The 22,077-nt window shown below is 41.2% G+C and overlaps 1 protein-coding gene across 2 annotated transcripts; it reads right to left on the bottom strand.

Moving 5' to 3' along the window:
• Nucleotides 1-594: 594 nt before the first annotated feature.
• kras (KRas proto-oncogene, GTPase) lies at nt 595-15,169 on the bottom strand. Of its 2 annotated transcripts, XM_086108514.1 has the most exons (6): nt 14,604-15,169; nt 12,777-12,894; nt 9,629-9,807; nt 9,178-9,337; nt 7,616-7,740; nt 595-2,720 (listed from the first exon to the last, which is right to left on the bottom strand). In XM_086108514.1, exons 2-5 carry the CDS (start codon nt 12,885-12,887, stop codon nt 7,621-7,623), a joined length of 570 nt encoding a protein of 189 aa, XP_085964640.1. In that variant the 5' UTR covers nt 12,888-12,894; nt 14,604-15,169; the 3' UTR covers nt 595-2,720; nt 7,616-7,620. The 2 variants fall into 2 exon arrangements, with proteins under 2 accessions (XP_085964640.1, XP_085964641.1); XM_086108515.1 differs by lacking the exon at nt 7,616-7,740 and having other exon boundaries at nt 14,604-15,159.
• Nucleotides 15,170-22,077: the final 6,908 nt, after the last annotated feature.

The following is a 22,077-nucleotide window of genomic DNA, read 5'->3' as shown; positions in this document are numbered from 1 at the left end:
GGCTTGGATCAGAGCTCGAGTCTTGCCGTGTCGCGTTCGCTTCCTCCCACAGTCGGTCGCTGCCGTCAGTCTTGACTGATGACGTGCAAAGTGTGCCCCACCCATTTTTGCTCCTATCAGAACATGAAATGTATTTTTACAGTGCTGGGCATGACGGTGTGGGTATAACACGTGCACCTTCGGACTTTGAATGAAGCTGTTTTAATTGCGATTAGGCTTTGATTTTGTTTGTCTTCATTTTGGTGTTTCCACTTGTCTTGGACTGCATAAACATTGGCACCTGCTGGCCAAACGCGGTAGGACAAAATGAGCCCAGCCCGGCATTTGGCAATACGCTACAGTATACTGTAGTACTCTTGAGTATTTATTTTATGCGTTATTCAGTCACCGGCTCATGAATGAGGAGCCAATGGCAAATTAAATTACCTTTTAAAAACAACTTTCTTGGGGAAATTAAGTTAATTTTAGAATTGAAATGACACTTGGGTACTTGACACAAATTTTAATTTCTTCTTCAATTAAAGCAAGCTGGTCTATTGCCTGCAGGTAAGTAATTATACTGTATCATTCAAAATAAAAAAATAGTGAGTCAGCTTCCTTTTGATATTCTTTAATACACATTAAATAGGAGTGGTGAGATTCATGGCAAAAAAAATAGACGCATTTAAGATCAGATCACCACTCAACATGTTGCAAAGTGGCTATTCATTCACTCCCCTAACCCTGGACACAGACACACTAGTCACACACCAAGCGCAGAGAAAGTCCAATAAAGCAACATTCTGCAAGACGCACACCAATTTACAAAATATGCAACTTTCTGTATCACAACTATACAAACGTTGTTAACATATGATCAAGGTTTAAGTGATTCCCGTGAGAAATAAAATCAGCTGTTGGCACGCAATCAAAACAAAACAAACAGGTTTGGTTCGACAACCTTTGAACACCCTTCAAAATGCCTAGACTGACCCCCAGTGGTCAGAACTGTTAATAGGTGCAGCGACACCCCGAGTGGCCTGAGCCATGTTGGAGAACATAATGGGCCACTAACTTAACCGGCAAACCACTGCCTGCGAAAGTCTTTCAACAAGGCGCAGTCATCGAAAACTTTCTGTGAGCAAACTCAATAATCAAAGAAATTATGAGAGAAAAAAAATCTCTCATTGAAATTCTAAAATGTTCAAACAGTCACCTGTGCATGTTCTGAGTCAGGACTTTACGATCGAGCCATGTCTTGGCTCTCCCTTCCATCTACACAGCATCTGATAAAAACACGGAGGGCAGATTCATCTCTAAAACTAAGGGGGAGGGAGAAAAAAAACATGGAAAGGCTAAAATAAAAGCTGACCCACAAGAGAAGCTTGGGGGGGGGGGGTTCTTCGTCAAACAATACTGCCTGGGAGAGGGTAATTTTATGGCAACTGCGCCTCATGTAAGCATTAGGGACATCAATACATAACACAACTTTGCCACAGAAAGTGAGCAATTACTTTTTGGGATGATTTATGTCCAAATGGTCTGAAATCATTGCAAAACTTGAGGGGGGTTGAATTCTTAAGTGGAAAACCTGAAAACAAAATCGATTAGGCAAAATGGGACTCAGCACATTAAAAAAGCTGCATTATACTGCCCGCAACCACAACACTGCCTGGTCGCTTTTAATTTCACTTCGAAGCTTGAGGGTCTTAGATGAGCATATATTGGGGAATGCAAAATGTCATTTTACCTAAAAATAATAAGGGGTTCATGTTTAAAAATGTTGTCCTACACATTTTAATGTCTGCCTTTCACTGCAATGGTTAAAAAAAAAAAGATTAAGAAGGGATATAATCCTACAGTTAAGACCTTTAAAGTATTAACAATAGCACATATGAAACAAGGTGTTACTTTTGTGGACGCATAAAACCCGGCCAACTTAGGACAGGTCTAGAGAGGATCGTACAGTATAATTAGTCAAAAAAACAAAACAAAACATTACTGAAGACTTGATCAACTAGACTCATGTTGACTCTGGTCTGCAGTTCACCCAATCAACCTTTACATGCATGTCATCAGAAACAAAATGCATGCATGCATGCAAAAAAAAAAAAAAAACAACAATGTAGTTGAAGAGGTCAAACCCCATAAGATACAAACAAATTGTTAATAGCTATTTAAAAGTTGTTAGAACATTTGAAGACTAGAAAAGGATTTCATGCATACATTTCGGTGACATTAGCACAATTGAGGGATGAATAGTCATTCTTTGGCATGCCATGACACAACCTTTCGCCAAAAGGACTAAATAATTATGGAAACGGTTGACGGGCATGTCCTTTGATGCAGTTTACCAACATCTTAAGGGGTGGGGGTAAATCAACATCATCCATAAAAATCAAACCAATTTTGTGTGAGTAACTGGCACTAAACAGGAAAGAAAGCTTATTGGTGTCTATGTAGCAAAGAATAAGAAGGCAGACAAAGTAGGTCAGCTTTAGTATTGGTTACAGCAAGAGGTGGTATTGAGAAAGAGGCTAATAATTTAGTGTGATGTACAAAATGTATTACTTTTTTGTTCAACATAGTTTCTTTTTTAGTCTATCTGCAAAAGGACTGATTATTCACATGAGTATGCACTTTGTCTTGGACTTCTTTTTCTTCTTCTTGCCCTCCTTGCTCATCTTCTCCTTATGCTTGCGGATTTCTCGTACTAACGTGTAAAAGGCATCGTCGACTCCCTGCAAGAACAATGCAAAGAAGGTTAACAACAGTGCTATGTCACACAGACACATTTCAAAGGTCATTTTATTTTTGCTGATGGTCAGAGGGGAAACGTCAACCGTTGCCTCTCTGACATCACAAAAAAGTAGCTGCAGTTACTTTCAAAGAAATAAAATGTGAATATGTGTTAGACGACTGCAATTCTTGTGGATGTGGGTCTACTTCTTACCAAAAAATTGGGGATATTCGGCTTTCGGTAAAATTTCAGGATTAACCTAACACCCACTATGACCTTTGCTGGTTAAATTAATTTGATTTCTGACCTTTTGAATATTGATGTCCACCTTTTTTGGTTAGGTACCAAGGAGGCGAAGAGCAAAATTCACCACAAAACCGACCAATAAACATTCAAGGACATCCACTCCTATGCTTTACTGTGACTTTTCCCCTCTCTGTTTTTGTTGCAAGCTGCCGCTGACGCTGACACACTCGGCTCAGTGGCCGCTTCCGTCTGACAACACCCAGCTTGAAGAATCGCAATGGGCGAGGTGTTGTTGGTGATCAGTCGTTAGGCGGCGTCTTCGTCTCATGTCAACATGTGAACCGCACCAATTCCAAATGAACCAGGAAATTGTATTGGATCAAACATCTGCTCCGGTTCCATGTGAGAGAAGACCAAGTTGTACTTAAACACAACGGACGGATATGTGCATTCAATAGTTTAGGGATAGTTTCACTAATACTTATAGTTTCACCTGTAAGTATTAGTTAATTTTAACTTCATCCTGAAATTTCCCCTCAAAGTCGAATATATCCCCAACTTGTTATGAGTAGACTGTGGACAGAAAATGTAGCTTTTCAATGATAGGCTGCACTACGACTAGGAGAGAATGAACAGGTTGGGTGTAAATGCAGCTACTTTTCAGTGAGAACAGTGCCAATAATGTAATAATTTTGCGGTGTCTTCAGGTTGACAGGAAGGGGAAAAAAAGAGTGCATTACCAAGAGGAATTTGTGTCAGCAAAGTAACAAAAAAACTAACGCTCTTTAACCTCCGCTCACAAGACGTGTGCCAACTTCTCATCACAGCTGCAACACACATCTCCCTCTAGGAAAGATCTCAGCCAACAATTGAGTCCCATATTCAGCGTGATCTCCATGAATCATTCAGGTTGGCTTATGACTCCCAACTTATGATTTTGCCGCGTTGACAGACTTTCACACTCGTATCTTAGCCAGAAGATGCGGAACGCGGTGGCCTTGCGCTCTGTAACAGAACCAACTGTGGCTTTTATGATACATATGAATGGCAACTTAATAAAAAATTAAGTATATACTTATTAAGTATATAGTAAAAAAATAAGTATATACTTATATACTATATCCAAAGTTAGATCAGTATCAACCAATAAAAGTGAAGGAAAAAAAATCGATAATTCAAAGTATTGGTAATACATTTCGTCATCGATTTGTTGCATCATGCTATTATTACATCAGTCACTCGACCAGTGCTGTCCCTGTTGTGTGTGTTGTATTGGAGTGTGTGCGCCTGCTGTGTGCGCCTTGGCCTCTGAGGGGCATTTTAGTGCATGAAAGTAAATGAGCACAACTTCGTCAGAAGAAAGACTACAATAACAAAGTCGCGACTAAACTCGTTTTTCACAGGGTAAGGAGAAAATATGCCAACGAGTATTGTTTCATTATCTGTCCGTGTTTGTCGCCAGTGTTTTTGTGTGAACACTTATTTTGTTAGTTATTTGGCGCAACACAAGTACCGATACTTGGGTGTTGTTGCCGTTAGCCTGTCAATGGGGTTTTGCATTAAGCCCTTGAGCATTGCTTGCAATGTTCATAAATCAAGGTCTGTCTGTCCATCCATCTATCCATACAGCTATCCTTACTAGGTGTGCTGGCGCCTGTCCCAGCTGACGTGGGTCGAGAAGCAGGGTACACCCTGAATTGGTCCCCAGCCAAGCAGGGGTGTCAAACTTGTTGTCGTGGGCCGCATTGTAGTTATTGTTTCCCTTAGGTGGCCATTATGACTTTGAAGCCACATACTGTAAAGCAAATGTTTAATCGCCTCATATTATCACGTAAACACAACAAATGGGTAGGTAACAAGTTTGGAAAACGGAAGTGCTAAAATAAATGAATAAATAAATAGAAAAAAATTGGTTTTTTAAAATCAATTATTTTAAAAGGCGGAATGGTCACAACTGTGATTGGCAAGCAATCACTTCAGGGTGTACCCCGACTTCTCTCCGATGACAGCCGGGATAGGCTCCATCATGCCTGCAACCCTCGTAAGGATGAGCAGCTCGGATTACGGATGGATGGAAATTAAGGACATTTGATGTCAGCAAAAACCTTATGATGACATTATATCATTCCTTCATTGAGAGTATTCTTTCCTTTTCAAGTGTTTTGTTGGTTGTACTCTGCCTCTGTAGAAAACCCATCACAGAGGGACAAATGTGTGACTGGCCAGATCTCTTCCTGCCCTGTGTGGCCAACAGGACATGAAAGTTGACCATAAGATTTTTAGAGACCCCGCTCATGTTCTGTTTGCGGGGCCGCAACTGGGGTGCAGGCCGTGGCGTGTGGGTGGTAGGACTCAAAGAAGGAAGTCCACATTTGTTCCAGTGATTCCTCTGCGCAACTCCAATCGCTCCCTTCTCCAGCATGGCGTCATCATAGTGTTTTAAACATGTTATGTTTGGATTTGATGCATATTGATGTGCTTTAGGGATGTATTTATTTGGGACTATAACTCTCCGTGCCTTTTAATTGCCCTTCAGGGATAAATAAAATGATTGGTTGCCTGTCCTTGATGCACATGCACAGTAGTGGTAATCCAGGCCGTCGGTGATCCAAACACAAGGGCTTGGGTATCATGGCTAGTCGGTAGGGGTATGACAAAACCCCATTTGATTCGGAACACCATTTTTTATTTAAAAGATGTGAGTGGATCGGTACACGAACTAATAAATTAGTCCTTGGATGTATCCAGATATGCATCGAATTGCCTTTGATTGGAGAGATGCACACACCTAGCAAATGTGGGTGACAGAGCCCAAATAATAGGTTGCATACATTTCACGAGCAATGCGATGCAAATCCTGCCTTTCACGGAAATATGACAGTGATATCCGAACATGTAAAATTCTGAAAGAGGGGCATTCAACTATGCACCGATTGGTAGAGTTAGCGGCTAACAATTTCATTAGCCTTCACAGGTGATGTGTTTGATGCAACGCTGAAAACAGCAATGTCATGTTGAAAGTGAATGTGGGGGTGATGCAAATGTTTTCTAACACTATGTCACAGTGTGCTAAAAGATTGCATTCCTCTTAATTTTCATGGACATCTTTTTGTAATTCCAGTTTGAATTCTCTGTATCTACTTAAACATGTCTGAAATGCTGATACAAGCTCCGAAGTTTCATAAAAGTTGAACGTACTATCACAAGTTTATTTTCAGTTTGCACATACCTTAAACACTACAACGGTGCAAGCTCATTACAATACATTGTATTCAAATATGCGCGTGTAATTAGTGTTAGGAATCTGCTGAATGGCTGTTGTCTTCAGTATAACCCGGCATGGAAATCCTTTTTTTTTTTTTTAATTTTGACATTAATACTAGTATATTTAAGAGGTTGACTTATCCGTGTAGATTCTCGGTCGTCCAGGTTGTGGGATTGCACAAAGGATAAGTCAGGGAAATTGGATTGTTCTTGAAGATATTTCACCTTTAATCCAATAGGCTTCGTCAGTTTTACAGTTTTGGTGAGGGGTCCCTCTATTTATGCCTCGCTTTGTGTGGTCAAACAGGAGTGAACAGTCGTTCTGCACAATCAGTTGGTGTTGACTTGCCAACTGATTGCTCTGCAAAATTCTTTTTTTTTTTTTTTAAATTATTCATATTGTTTTAAGAGCTCTGTTATTTTCATATAGAAACCTGTTTGCACACTGCCAATTTGAATTCATGTGCTGTTCTTGAATAAGGGGATGGAAATATTTGTATTTCCTTTTTGTGATTCTTTCATAAACTGAAAAAAAAATAACTGACAGATTATTGGATTACAGTTAACCCTAATTACCATCAAATCACCAGCGTCAAAATTAGGTACATCTGAACAACCTAAAAGAGCCAATACAAGAAGTGTGTACAATATTCTGCCTTTGCAATTTAAAAAAACAAACAAACAAAAAAGCTCACTTTTGAGCCATCAGTGCAATTTTTTAATTTGATGCAGAGCAGAGCATGTGGCGAGCACATCTGCCTCACAGAAGGCTCTCAGTTCAACTCTTTGCTCTGCCCTTTTGCATGTGTTCCATTGTATGCAATTTCTCAGGGTCCACATGAAAACATGAAAGCCGAAGACTTTAAATCACCCATAAGCAGGAATGTGAGAGTAAGTGGTTGTTAACCCATACGTGTGCTGTGATTAACTGTTTACCAGTCGCAGGAGTATCCCTCCCCCTCCTCGCAAAAAGTTACCCGTGACAGCGAACAAGATAAGAAGTAGAACATGAATGGATGTATTGTGGTTTGATAATACATTAGATTGTGCACATGTGCCGAATGTCATGGGCGATGGCCGGTAAGAGTGTGAAAATAAGTGAAAAGCCAATGTGCCCCAGATTGGACCAAACGTATACAAGCGTGAAAGAAGAAAATTGAACGATACCAAGTCAGAGTGACACCAATTTTGGATTACATTAAGCCATGACACAGAGACACAGACAGAAATCATCCATAGGCGCCTATGAGCACCTCACCACAGCCCCAGCAGGAATCTGCATGTTAGCATGGAGAATCCAACACCACTTTGCCTTAGTCTCCACAATCCAGTTTGAACGTACAAACACAGAAGAGCTGGTGGGAGGGGGAGGCTGCTGACACTTACCCCATTCACATCACAACACACTTTTTAAGCTTGACACAGCGCGGCGTCTTTTCTTCCTTGCTGAGCTTATTGAGGCGATACTGCCTGATCTCCCGTACCAGAGTGTAAAAGGCATCTTCCACTCTCTGCAGCATGAGACACAACTTCCCTCAGTAGTGACCAATAGAAAGGGGGGCACGGTGTACAGCTTTATACAGTGTATAGACACAGAAGGTGCAAAGCAGGCCAGTGGCTTCAGGTGGTTACACCAGCAGGCAACTCAAGTTCAATGTGAGTTATTGGAAAAACTTACCTCCTTCTGGTTGGGGTTGATCATCAATTTTAGTCTCTATAACCCACTATCTGTTTTGGCCCCACAATGCATCATTTACTATGTGAATATACACAAAATATTTGTATCATACAGCGCATCGAGGTTTTCATTCTTCAAGTTGAGAACTTCGTTCAAAAGGCAGAACATAGTTCATTCAGTCTCTTGATGCTAGATGGCTATGGTCAATTCACTGTTCCAGCCGTCTCCACAAGGAAACCAACCCCAGGCAAAGCAGGCGCTGGCCAGAGGCATCAAAAGTTGAATGAAACGGCAGCACCTTGTCGAGGAAAAAGGATTTTCTGGGGCAAAAGGTCGGTGACGGGGGAGTGGGTTAGTAACAGGAGTCTAATGTGAGAATGAAATCAGTGTGTTGATTTCACCAGAAGAGAACTTAAGAGGCCAAGCAAGGAAGTGGCTCACTCCTTCAGCCACTTAGTCACCAATCACGACACATACTTATTCTGATGAAACCAATGAGACACCCAGTCGCATAACTACAATTAATTACCCTGATCCTCATCAAAGACGAATTACTGACATTGATCAGTTACAGTTGTTTATGATTTAAGAAACAGGCCGCTTTGCATGTGCCTCAGCAGTAATCTCATATATTCTTCACAATGTAGCATGGCATTAGTATATATACCTGACAACCAAACTTTTAATTCAACCAGAACACTGAAACGTTTAGAAAAAGTGACCAGTGTTCTTGATTTTTCACACTTGTTTCAAATCATCAAGCCAATATTAGCACCGCATAAAGACAACCAAGTAAATACATAATGTGATTTTTTTTTCCATTGAGGAGGGAAAAGGCCCTGTGAGAAAAAGCAACCGCATCATTTTTCATGTAATGTAAATATAACAGTATTGGGGTGGGGGGAAGGCCAATACTCATGATGGTCTGGCATGACTTACTATTTCAGGACCTGGACAACTTGCTGTCATGGAACAATGAAAAATACTGCATTTTATATTTGCTTGAGTTGTCTTTGTAAAATATTGGTATGGTAATGAAACATTTTAAGTGTGACAAATGCGCAAGAAAGAGAAGAAACAAAAATCAGGAAAGTGGGAAATACTTTTAAACAGCACTATAAAAGCAATGTTGTGAATGTAACAACACAAACTTGTGAAAAATACCTAGGAGGACCATATATGTGAAAACATGTCGAAAACTACAGTAGGTTAGGACAAAATGCACTGAAAAGGTTTGTGTGCGGACATGCGCGTGTGTTTGGACTCATACCTGTCTGGTTTTGGCTGAGGTCTCAATGAAGGGAATGCCGTAGCTCCGTGCTAAGTCCTGAGCCTGTTTAGTGTCCACAGTCCGGGATGGGAGGTCACACTTGTTGCCCACCAGCACCATGGGAACATCCTCAGAGTCCTTCACCCGCTTGATTTGTTCTCTGGACATTGACAGCGAGAGACTTTAATTCAGTACAAGCTTTTCCCCCTGAGGGTCCGTGAACCAATGTGTTTTCCCCAGTTCTAAAAACAATGTAAACAAGGTTTGATGTAAGAGCGTGAATGACATTTTTAGACGATTTACACGGACTCCTGAAATGGGGTGGCAATGGACAAAAGAGGACGATTGGGAGAGAACACGTGGTGGGTGCTATATAATAGATGAAGTCCGTTTTCCATAAAATGTCCTCTTCAAAGGACAACCTTTCGAGTGAGGCTACCACTTAACTCACCTGTAGTGGTGAATGTCCTCAAAGGACTTGGTGTTGTTGATGGCAAAGACACAGAGGAAGCCCTCCCCTGTCCTCATATACTGATCTCTCATGGCACTGTACTCCTCCTGACCTGCAGTATCCAGGATGTCCAGTAAGCATGTCTCCCCATCAATCACTACTTGCTTTCTGTAAGAGTCCTGAAAGAGATGAAGGCCACCAGATGGATTCATAGAAGCTTCACAAGACAACAAAATGGTTGGAAATCTGACTCGCATGCAAGATTTCATTTTTGATGGCCAATGATTGAGGGTGGGCATCGTTAAAATGTTAAGAATACTACTACTCCTACTCTTAACAAAACAGCTTATGAAACCTGTATTTAAACTGTACCCTTATAGATAATTTTGTTTCTTCTGTTTTATATATATATATATATATATACAGTCAAACGTCGGTTTTCGTCCATAATCCGTTCCAGAAGGCTGTTCGAAAACCGAATTGTTCGAAAACCGAAGCCACGCTCTTAAAAAAAAAAAAAAAAAGTTTCTTGAACACGTCTGCTCACAATGGAAAGCGACACGAGGAAGCATCACTTCCATCACTTATTTTTGCTTTTTTTAGTGTCATTGAAGTGATCATTAATTTCCGTTTTTCGGAGGCTGTCTTTGAACACCTCTCGAGTCGAACGAGAGGAGAGAAGGCACGGAGTCAGACGCAGACGTGTCTGTCGAGACTGTTAAAAGCATAAATAAAGTGTACGTTTTTAAAAAACAACACCACAGCTCTCCTTTTTTCGGATCTGCAACGTTTATCTATATCTATATGAGCTATATTAGCCTACTATCAAAATGACTACGTTTGATACAATTACACGATGAGCCTTCATGATTAAATGTTTGGGTTTTTTTCCATGAAGTGCATTCTGTAGAGCAGGGGTGCCCAACCTTTTTTTGACCGAAGCTCTACTTTTCGTTCAACCAACCTACCGTGATCGACCCGCGCGTACACAACACACAGACACATTGCCCACCTACTTTCATCAAGATCTGACGCGGAGGCAGCGTTTTTGACTATCGTAACTCACGTGTACCATTATAAAAATGCTTTTCACGGCCCTCCAGATTCTCTTCACCAGTACGCTCCGTGAATTGTATGTGAAACGCTGTTTTTGTTGTTGTTTTTTTCAACAGCCACCTGCCTTGCATCCGAGCCTGCTCATAGAAACGTGTGTCGCAGGCTAAGACGCAAATCATCGTTGACAGAAATGTTGAAATGTAATATTTATTCGACACATTTTTACAGCATTGGGAAAATTTAAGAATGTGTCATGTTTTTACTCCTACAGAAACCATATTTAAAACTAAAAAAATACATTTCCCTCCCACATCTTTTTCCATTTTCAATTTTTTTTATAAAGCTCCTGGGAGCCACTAGATGGCGCTAAAGAGCCGCAGACAGCTCTGGAGCCGCGTGTTGCCGACCCCCGGGTTAGACAGAGAGCATTTGTGAGCAGTAGTCTTCAGATCTTTTGATTGGATTCAGGTCTGGACTTTGACCTGGTCATTCTAACTGTTGGACATGTTTAGTCTTGAAAGACTCCATTGCAGATATTGCTTTGTGTTGATGATCATCATTCTTGTTGGAAGGTAAACCTCTGTCCCAATCTCAGGTCTTTTGCAGACTCCAATGGTTTTCTTCAAAACTGGCCCTGTATTTGGCTCTATCCGTCTTCGCATCAACTCCATCTTCCCTATCCCTGCTGAAGAAAAGCATCCCCTGACCATTATATAGCCACCACCATGTTTGACAGTGGAGTTTGTGTGTTCAGGTTGATGTGCAGTGTTACTTCTACGCACATTATGCTTTGCATTTAGTGCAAAAAGTTCCATTTTGGTCTCATCTCACGAGAGCCGCTTCTTCCACAAAGACCGGATTTGCGCAGTGTGCAACTACGACAGACAGATTCCCACACTTTAGCTGTGGATGTCTGCAGTTCATCCAGAGTGATCATGGGCCTCTTTGCTGCATCCCTGATCAGTGCTCTCCTTATTTGGGCTAAAAGTTTAAAGGGACGGTCAGGTCTACATTGTTTTTTTTTGCATTGGTCTGATCCTCTTTCCATTTCAAACTGATTGATCGAACAGTCCTCCACGAGATGTATAAAACTCGTGAAATCTTTTCCTTTCCTAATCCTGCTTTAAACATTTTCACAAATTTATCCCGGCCGGACCTGTTCAGTGTGTTCCATGGTCTTCATGATGCTGTTTGCTCCACAGCATTCTTCTAACCGACTTCTGAGAGCATCACAGAGCATGACTCTATTTATCATCACCCCTCATTTAAGTCAACATGCCCTTTTCTTTTTTTCTTTAAAAAAAAAAAAAAAAGACCAAAAAATATTGTTTCACTCAATGATTGTGTCCCACCTGTATTTATTCTTCACACCCCAAAAATTACAATTTTATATTTTGATGCTTGAAGCCTGAAATGTGGTAACGGTCAAACATTTCAAGGGGCTGAATACTTTGGCAAGCCACTCTAAGTGAATTGTGCCCCATTTGTTTTATATATATATATATATATATATATATATACACTGTATATATAAAAGAGAGACAGAGAGAGAGAGAGAGAGAGAGAGAGAGAGAGAGAGAGAGAGAGAGAGAGAGAAGAGAGAGACAGGAAAGAAATAACAAAGGTAAACTGAGCAATACAATCTAGTAAAAATAAATGTATATATCTGTATTGGTGTTTTGACAGAAAGTCAGGACTCTTTTGAAGGCACTCAAAGTTGATGCACAAGCACACACCCACACAAAAAACTAATAATTATTCAGTGAGTGCATCTGAGTCAGCAGTGATCATATTAAATGGGCACAGCTAATCCTTACATAACATCAATAATTTACTTGCGTCATAATGAGAGTGAACTGCCTTCATGAAAGCTAGCAGGGAGTCTCAAGGACATTCAAAACCTGCTTGGTGTCTTTAACACTTAAACTTGAAGAACGTGTCAGAACTACATTTACAGAGGATATTATCATTGCTCCACCCCCCCCCCACCCCTCCCTCCACTAAAATACACACAATGTGGAGACGGCTGCAACAAAAATGCATATATATTTACACACTGAACATGCATATATATCCATGCATATCCACATACCTCAATGGTGGGGTCATATTCATCTACAAAGTGATTCTGGATGAGTTGAATGGTAAGTGCACTCTTGCCCACGCCACCAGCTCCCACCACAACCAGCTTATATTCTGTCATGATTCACCTGGGGCAACAAAGAACAACATATCATCAGAAGCCTAAATTATTTTAGCTATCCCCTGCATAGATAATCAAGGTGTTTGAAGTTTCCTGAATTGCACTGTGAGTAAACACCAATAATAATATTGCTGAATGTGCTGATGTTTGTGCACTGCATTGAAGCTGTATGTTTTCTGGGAAAGTCAGGCTGGATAATGGAGAAGGTATGTCATTATTTTCAGGAAATTAGTTCATGTTAGCCTTTGTCACAAGAAAAAAAAACCATTCCTGTAAGCATAATTTAACACCATGCTTACTTTGCACTTTATGTAGAACAGTATTTGCAAAATTTTACACAGTGAAGTCATCTTCGCGCGAACACACGAATTAATTGACATGGTGCTTTGTCATTCCTGTTTGTCATAACTTCAGTCCTTTTGTGTTCATCTATGTTCTCTCTACCTATGGGTCAACATTATGGCAATGCATTTTTGTAAATTTGGGTCAATTTTTAACCCATGCCTTGAGAAAAACACCAACATTAAGTTCACATTTATGGCTAAACATAAGCATTTAGAAGCAACCACAACCATCTTACAAGATGTACTGACAAAGAAATACAAAGTAAATTCATTGCATTGTACAGTACAGTATTGTGATATATATATATCCTTCCTCCACACCAGTGACAGCCGGTGTACAGAGATAAAAACAACACCAAATAGTGTTTGTTGTGATGCCTTCTGGGATTTTATTGTCTGGTATCAACAAATTATTTCCTTTTTCATCTATAACTGCTTCAAGCAACAAAGCGTAGGCAGGAAAAGTGGTTACGATTGCATGACTGTCCATGTTTTATGTTGTGCTGTGTTATATTATTTTGTTATTTTATGTTAACTGTCCTGTAAGGCGTTTTGTTACAGCTGCTGTGAAAGCCCTATATGAATAATGACGTATTGTATAAAATATCAATTAGTATTGAAAATTGCAAACATTCCAGCCACCATATGGAAGACTTTACATTCAGGGCTCAGTCACATAAAGCATTGTACAGTATAGTCATATTGGCATATTGTTAAGGTAACGCCCCTCTGACGATCTTGTCAATTCTCTCAACATTATTTAATTTCATTGAATTTGAGTATCCGACTAATTATAACTAACCGGGCTCACCTCTTTGAGTATAACGTAGTGCCGCGTCAACGCTCAAACTTGCAACCCAAATTAGGTTTCGAACGTCCACAGGAATTAGACCTTAAACGTGCAGTGGGAGACTGCAAGGTTGCCAGGTTGGTGGGCTGAAAACCTCCGAACCCAGTGAACAACCAGGCTACAGTGTGCTAAGAGCTAGGCTATCTTTGGAGCTAACCTGCGACCTTAAAACTTCAATGACTCTCGTTTGCAGAGTCATGGCCGAAAACATGTCGTCAAAGCAACAGTCTACGCCTGGTATGCTCGGAAATCAGTATCATTCATTGAGTTTAAAGGGGGGAAATTGTGCAAAGTTTAAAGCCGCCATTGGCAGGCTAGCCTAAAGGTCTGCATCGCAGGGCCGACATTAGGTTCAACAACTGGGCGTAGTTTGCATTTTCAATGAAACGAGAATCCACTTCACCAACAACACTACACAAAGATAACATTATTTACAACTTGAACGACCGGTTAGAATTGTGTATATCACGTGTCAAAAACGTAAAAGAAGCTATTTATATGTCTGGTCCCCATTTCTGTTACCTTTAAACAAACGGAGTTCCGTGTCTGAAGTGGCGACAAAATGAGTCAAGCTGATCGTCCTCTCGTTTCACACGATGTCTGCATTGCCTGGTCCACGAAGAAAGGTCCGCATGAAACCTGTCTACTTGGTGTCAGAAGGAAGCGGGAACGGGCAAAAACAAGTAAGCAAACTAATCGATTGAACTTTCCATTTGTTCCAGCGTCGGCCGGCCTAGCTGCTCAGGTTGGCCTCCTTTTGGCGAATATGGGCGGATACCGGGACGCACTTTACCCACAAAGCATCGCTCGTGACTGGCCCACTTTAGTCCACACGGCGCACGGCACTTTAGCACCCCTCTACCGCAGTAAACCGAATAATAATAATAACGTTTCACTTAAAATCGCCTGTATTTAGTTATGTTTTATGTAAAACAAGAGACACGTAATATCGTTTATTATCCCTCCTGTGAAATAATGGTTTAGTTGTTTGAAATATTTTCCTGCTTATTGTTAAAAAAGGCAGACTTATGTTTGCCTATTTGTGCACGTACAAAGTAAAATAAAGTAAATACGTTGTTCACGCAGTGTGCGTTTTCAGAACAAGCTGCCGGGTGCTGTTGCCCAGCTGCAGTCAACAACGTCTAGGGGGCGACTCCACTATATATAGGCTCTAAATATAACTGCAAAGTCCCGGTTGGACGTCATTCCAAAGCAGAGAAGTGATTTGGCAAACCCACGTCAGTTTTCGTAGGCGTTCTCTCGGGTCCGTCCTGCGCACTGGATTTGCATACAGACAGCCACATTTTACACAACGCATGAAAGTAAAACGTGGGTTTAAAAAAACACTTTTATTCCTGAGACTGCGCCTCTTTTCATCCACTGTTTTAACAAAAGAACATAAGTACAACGTTGGACCAGTTCGGCAGCCCAAGCAGCCAACGCCCGCCAGAATTTCTTGAACCCACATTCTATTGTTGCCCCCCCCCCCCCCCCCCCACTATCAAAATCCTAACATTTTATAGTTCTGCAGTTTATACGCAGATCCATAAACCATTCATCGACCAATCCATTTTCTGTACGGGCTTCACAAACTAACTTTTAACTGTACTTAATGACTTCAATAAAACATATAAAATTTTATATAAAAATTGTTTCAAAAACCAAACAGTAATTAAAAATTAAAAGTGTAAATGTGTCGATCTTAAATGCAACTGACCCGTATTTAGGCAGTTATTCTATCACATACCGTTAGAGGGAGTCTGTTTTTACAACACTTGAGTCAAGTTTGAGCTGTAACCAGCGGGACAAGTCTTGAGCCTACAATTTATTATATAACAAATACTGTTTTCATCGTGTTTTTAGTGACAACCAAACTGTTTGAACATGTTGACTATCAAAATCCTAAACCAACATGTTATAATGTAATCTCTCTCTCTCTCTCTCTCTCTCTCTCTCTCTCTCTCTCTCTCTCTCTCTCTCTCTCTTTCTCTACACCCTGAACTGGTTGCCAGCCAATCCCAGGGCATACATAAACAAACAACCTTTCACACTCACAATCACACCTAGAGCGTTCAATCAACCTACCATGCATGTTTTTGGAATGTGAAAGGAAAGTGGAGTACACAGAGAAAACCCACGCAGGTACGGGGAGAACATGCAAACTCCACATAGAAAGACCAAGGCCCGGATCTGAACCCTTGACCTCTATGTGCTAACCAGTCGTCCACCGTACCACCCGCGTCAAAACAACAACCCTTCTATTTTCTAGACTGCCTGTTTTCATCTTCTGGCTGACTTTAGAACAGAGGTCAGCTGGAGCTTATCACGGGTGACTTTGAACGAGAGGCGAGGGTTCACTGCTGTTTGCCAGCCAATCACAGCGAAAGATTAATTCATATAGAAAATATATGTTCTGTTAAATTTGCGTTTTTCATGAAAAACCAAAAAGATTTGTGAATCAATTTTCATATGTAGCTTTGTTGCATTATATATTAAGATTGTGTTGCTAATGCATACATTTAAACTTGAAATCACAGCATGTGGACAACTATGTTTTATGCCAAACTACAAAATTTAATTTTAACTCCACTTGGTAGAACAAGTCTCAGGGACTGTATATCGCTGACTCGTTGCTATTTTTCCCTTTACGGACTTTGTGAAGTAAGCAAGCAATTTTATATTTATCCAAATGTATTTATTGGTTTAGTTTGACAAAAGTTTCCAGAAATGCATTTTTCTCAATTCAAACAAACAACACATTCTCAGGGCATTCTTCTTTCAAACTTGCCACTGGGGGGCAGTAAGATTATATTTTAAGTTTTCAAAAAAAAAATCCAATATCGGTCTTCTTTTATCAAAACTAATCATGTATTCATAATGACTTTAACATTATGTTCAAGTTTGTTTGAAGGATTTATTTATTGGTGTACTCAGAGGTTTTGATATGTGATGCTGCTGAATTCTGGATGACCCTCCAAAATGTGCTCATGGAGTACAAACAATTTAGGCACATTGTAACTCATCAGGGCGGCCGGTGGGCCAGTGGTTAGCATGTCTACTTCACAGTGCAGAGGTCGTGGATTCAATTCCAGCCCCGGCCTTCCTGCGTGGAGTTTGCTTGTTCTCCCCGGGCCTGCGTGGTGTGAGTGTGAGCGTGGATGGTTGTTCGTCTCTGTGTGCCTTGCAATTGGCTGGAAACCGGTTCAGGGTGTCCCCCACCAACTGCCTAAAGACGGTGGGGATGGGCTCCGGCACCCCCCGTGATCCTTGTGAGATTAAAGCGGATCGTAAAATGAATGAATGAATGAATAAATGTATTGTATCAATTCTGCATTGGCCGTTTGGGTGAATGTTCCGTTGAGTCCAAGAGAATCTGTCAGGAATATACTGTACATGTCCACTTCAACAATAGAAAATGAATCACTCAATCACTCAATTTTTGTCTTCACTGCCACTTTGTTATACATCTTTCATGTAAAAAAGTGCCAAAGGCATACATCACATCTCTCAAAAGCATGTGGATACTTGTGTTACTGTTTGATGAGATGAATAAAACCTTTTACCAAAATCTGTCATCCAAAAATAACTAGAAATTGGGCTTTATCAAGAGAGCTTGACTCTGGGCTTCATTGGAGGAATTTGTGCTACCTTTAACCTTAAAGTGTATCCTATGAAGGCGAAGAAAATATATATCACTTTTCAGCACAAATCAACATTTAAATCCATATAGAATCCCAACAACCCGGTGACAAATTGGTCTTTACGACTGCCTCTCAGTTGAGAGACCCTGGATTCAAATCTATGCTCAGGCTTGCAGTCTTCTTTGTAAATAGGATTAGTTGCAATATTAGGTATATTATATACCCACCATTAAGTGCAATCACAGCAATGCAAAAAATTTTTGATTCGTCAGTAGAGTGGGTTCTTGGTCAGTAGCTACATCTGCTTCACTGTTCTAAGATCTGTTCTGACCTTTTTGTGTTGAGTTTTTGCATGTTCCTGCTGTGCTTAAATAGGTTTTCGCTACGTATTTCCTCTCATCCATGAACCATTCTCTGTACCGCTTATCTTCACTTGTGTCCCATGTGTACTGGACCCTCCCTACCCCAGTTGACTTCAAGCGGGAAGCGGCTTATAGTCATCAGTCAATCACAGAGCACATACAACAGCTGAAATAAGTATTTAACATGTCACCATTTTTAATCACTTAATACATTACTAAAGGTGCTTTTGACATGAGATTTTCACCAGATGTCGGGAACAACCTTACTAATCCGTCCATGCAACGTAAGCAGAACACACAAGAACAGAAATTAAGTTGTGTGTAATGTGAAATGACAGAGGGAAAAAGTATTAAATATACCACTTGACATATAATACTTTGTACAAAAGCCTTTGTTTGCAATGACACCTCCCGGATGGAGAAATGAGACACATTCATTGATCTGGTGTGATTTTGGCCTCTAGATTATCAATGAGATTCAAGGCAAGTGCTTGGCTGAGCCATTCTAGCAGCTTTTTTTTCTTTAAAAGCAGTTGAGAGTTTCCTTGGCAGTATGTTTTGGATCCTTATTCTGCAGAAATGTCCACTCTCATTTCATTTTCATCATCCTCGTAGATGGCAGCAGTTTTTTTTTAAATCTAGAATGTCTCAGTACATTTGCCCATTTGTCTTTCCTTCAATAATGTGAAATAGTATTTGTTGAAACTCAGCCCCGCACCATTATGTTCCCACCACCGAATTTCATCATCGGGATGGTGTTTTTAGGGTGGTGTACAGTGCCATTTTACTTCCAAAAGTGGTGTGCATTATGGCATCTGAAGAGCTCAATTTTGCTACCATCAGACCAAACTACAGTATATTCTCTCAGTAATTAACTGGCTTGTCCAACAGTTGTTCAGCAAAGTTTCAATGAACTTTGATATATATACTTTTTCATTCATTCATTCATCTTCCGAACCGCTTTACCCTCACTAGGGATGTGGGGGTGCTGGAGCCTATCCCAGCTGTCTCTGGGCAGTAGGCGGGGGACACCCCGAATTGGTTGCCAGCCAATCGCAGGGCACACAGAGACGAACAACCATGCACGCCCACACCCACACCCAGGGACAATTTAGAGTGACCAATCAGCCAGCCATGCATGTTTTTTGGAATGAGTGAGGAAACCGGATTACCCGGAGAAAACCCACGCAGGCCTGGGGAGAACATGCAAACTCCACACAGGGAGGCCAGAGCCGGAATCGAACCCGGTACCTCTGCACTGTGAAGTCGACGTGCTAACCACTGGACTACCGGGCCGCCTGATATTTTTTTGTTGTTGTTTTTTTTCCAGCATGCATCCAGGCCGTGGCATTTACCATTTTATTCTCCGCAACAATAAGTTTGCACTGGTCTTGCGACAGCTGTTTGCTCTTGCCCATGATGAGATGTGTCTTTAATCAGACCTTGGCAGTAAGACCTTTATGTAGGTCATCAATTAGGACTGAAACAGTTGCTATATATTCATTTGCACTGGCAAGGGGCTGGGTTGGTGTTTGATTATTGATAAGTTCTACGTGTTGTCTTGGTTCTCCATGCCTTTTTGCACCTCCCGTTCTCCATGTGTTCAATACTTTTTCCTTGTGTCAATTCACATTATGACACACAACTTAATTTCTGAATTTATTTGTTCTGCTTTCTTTGCATGGATGCATTACTTTGGTTGTTTCCAACATCCATCCACTTTCCGATCCGCTTTATCCTCACAAGAGTTGCGGGGGGTGCTCGAGCCTATCCCAGCTGTCTTCGGGCAGTAGTAGGCATGGGACATCCTGAACCAGCCAATCGCAGGACACACAGAGACGAACAAACATCCGCACTCACAATCACACCTAGGGACAATCTGCAGTGTTCAATCAGCCTGCCTTGCATGTTTTTGGAATGTGGGAGGAAACCGGATTACCCGGAGAAAACCCACGCAGGCCCGGGGAGAACATGCAAACCCCACACAGGAAGGCCGGAGCCGGCCGGGATCGAACCCATGACCTCTGCACTGTGAGGTCGACGCGTTTCTTTCCATCTGCTGAAAATTTCATTTCAATAGCACTTTTGGAATGTATTTAGTGATAAAAATGGTGGTGTGTGAAATACTTATTTCAGTCATTCACACTCAGATTCACACCTACACACACCTTTTTTCGCGTCTTCAACTAACCTACCATGCATGTTTTAGAATGTGAGAGGAAACCTGAGTACCTGGAGAAAACACAATGCAGAAAAAGCAAGAACATGCAAAGCCCATACAGGAAGGCCAAAGCCCACATTTGAACCAACCTCTGAACTGTGAAACGAATGAGTCAATGAACTTCTTCCCAGATTCCAAACACGTTCACGCTAGGTAAATGAGGAGTACTGTAATTTGCTCTCACAGTATGGTGTGATTTTGAGTGTGATCTGATTTGTTTGTATGTGCGCTGTGATGAGGTGGCAACCAGTTCAGGGTGTATCATGCCTCCCTTCCAGTCAGCTGGGATAGGCTCTGTCTCACCCTAGTGAGGACTAGCAATACAGAAAATAGCAATACACAAAAGAGTGTTATGTCAAGCAAAAAGCAATTCTCTCACAACAGTGAGACAGCTGTATTGTATAGAAAAATGTGCTTTGCCAGATTATTAGTTTTAGGATGCACACAAACATCCTAAAATATCTATCTTTTCTTTAGATTTCACCTCTGAACAGTGTTGTATGCGTGCCAAGAGCACAGATTATAATCCAACAGACACATGCCATGATGAGCAACAGCTATAATGGCCCCTCATATGAACGAAACAGAAAACTAAAGTAGATACAATAGTTTGTGAAAAGGAAATCACTGCCTAGTGCCTACCATGGCAGAGAACTGAAGCGGAGGTATGGGATGCATTTTTGCAGCGCGTTGAGTACAGAAACTATCGTATATGTGTATCATTTTAAATTGCTTCTCCTGGCTCTCCAGATTCCCATTCTTTGCCAGTGTGATAGAGTACAGACAAACTCAAAGTTATCATGTTTAAAAGTTTCATTTTGTTGTATGCTTGATTGACCTCGAACGCGTGTGTTCACCCAGCTTGTACACAATTAGAGCACACAGAAAAAAGGGCCAACTTGAGCTGAGGCCTTGTTAACTGATAGTACAAACAGGAAGGTTCAACTTCGGGTGGGCAGCATGATAAGATGTCCTTGAGTTTGTTACAGTGTCTCAATTCATGCGAAATATACCCATTGAATTAACAAGGTATCCATTGTTTGTACAGGGAGGTGTCTTGGTCTAAAAATGTCTACTGAGGGGCGTGTCGGTGGACTGGGTTGAGAGGCGTGACATGTAAATGAGAAGGGAGTGTTTTCTGATATATTACTTGTAATTTGCATACACAATCAACAAAAAGCCGGCAGAGGCCGCAGAGGTCAGGTGTCAGTTGAGAAGCGCACATGGAGTGGCTTCAGAGAAAACTGCGCCTCCTGCAGGCAGCAAAGACAATCTCTTCCTGAGTCTGTTTGTTCAACTGTCCGAGCGAACATCTCCGACAGTGCCATCAGTGAATTGGACATGAAACAAAAATGAGAATAATAATAAGAAAGAAAGATTGCAGTCTGCTGACCCCTAACAACTTCGATGATGCAGGTCATGTGCCACCAGATGACCAGCTATTTGATTTCATTTAAAAAAAATAATTTTTGGTGAAAGTGAAACTGAGTATCCTAACATAAAAATATTTTTTAATAACCTGCACATAGACACACAAATCTTTTTTTTCCCCCCTACACCCCTCACAATCGATTTGGGACAAGTCAGCGGGCTACCGGTCGATCGCGACCGATGTATTGGGCACCCCTGCATTGGGGTTTCCATCCAGCCATCCATTATTTGAGCCGTTTATCCTCACGAAGGTCGCGTGCGTGCTGGAGCCTATCCCACCCGTCTTCGGGAACTAGGCAGGGTACACCCTGAACCGGTTGTCAGCCAATCACAGGGCACAC

The sequence above is a fragment of the Hippocampus guttulatus genome, chromosome 4 (assembly GCF_054856545.1).
Source record: "Hippocampus guttulatus isolate MCC_2025c chromosome 4, RoL_Hgut_1.0, whole genome shotgun sequence".
Taxonomy (NCBI): domain Eukaryota; kingdom Metazoa; phylum Chordata; class Actinopteri; order Syngnathiformes; family Syngnathidae; genus Hippocampus; species Hippocampus guttulatus.
Note: the sequence above shows the minus strand (reverse complement) of the source record. Positions and strands in the feature narration are given on the sequence as shown.

Bases quoted from the DNA above. Each gene is read 5' to 3' on its own strand.
- kras (XM_086108514.1), bottom strand. From the start codon at position 12,887: ATGACAGAATATAAGCTGGTTGTGGTGGGAGCTGGTGGCGTGGGCAAG. The intron at 9,808-12,776 runs GTATGTGGATAT...CATCTCTTTCAG, and splicing joins AATATGACCCCACCATTGAG to GACTCTTACAGAAAGCAAGT. The intron at 9,338-9,628 runs GTGAGTTAAGTG...GTCAATGTCCAG, and splicing joins GAGGACATTCACCACTACAG to AGAACAAATCAAGCGGGTGA.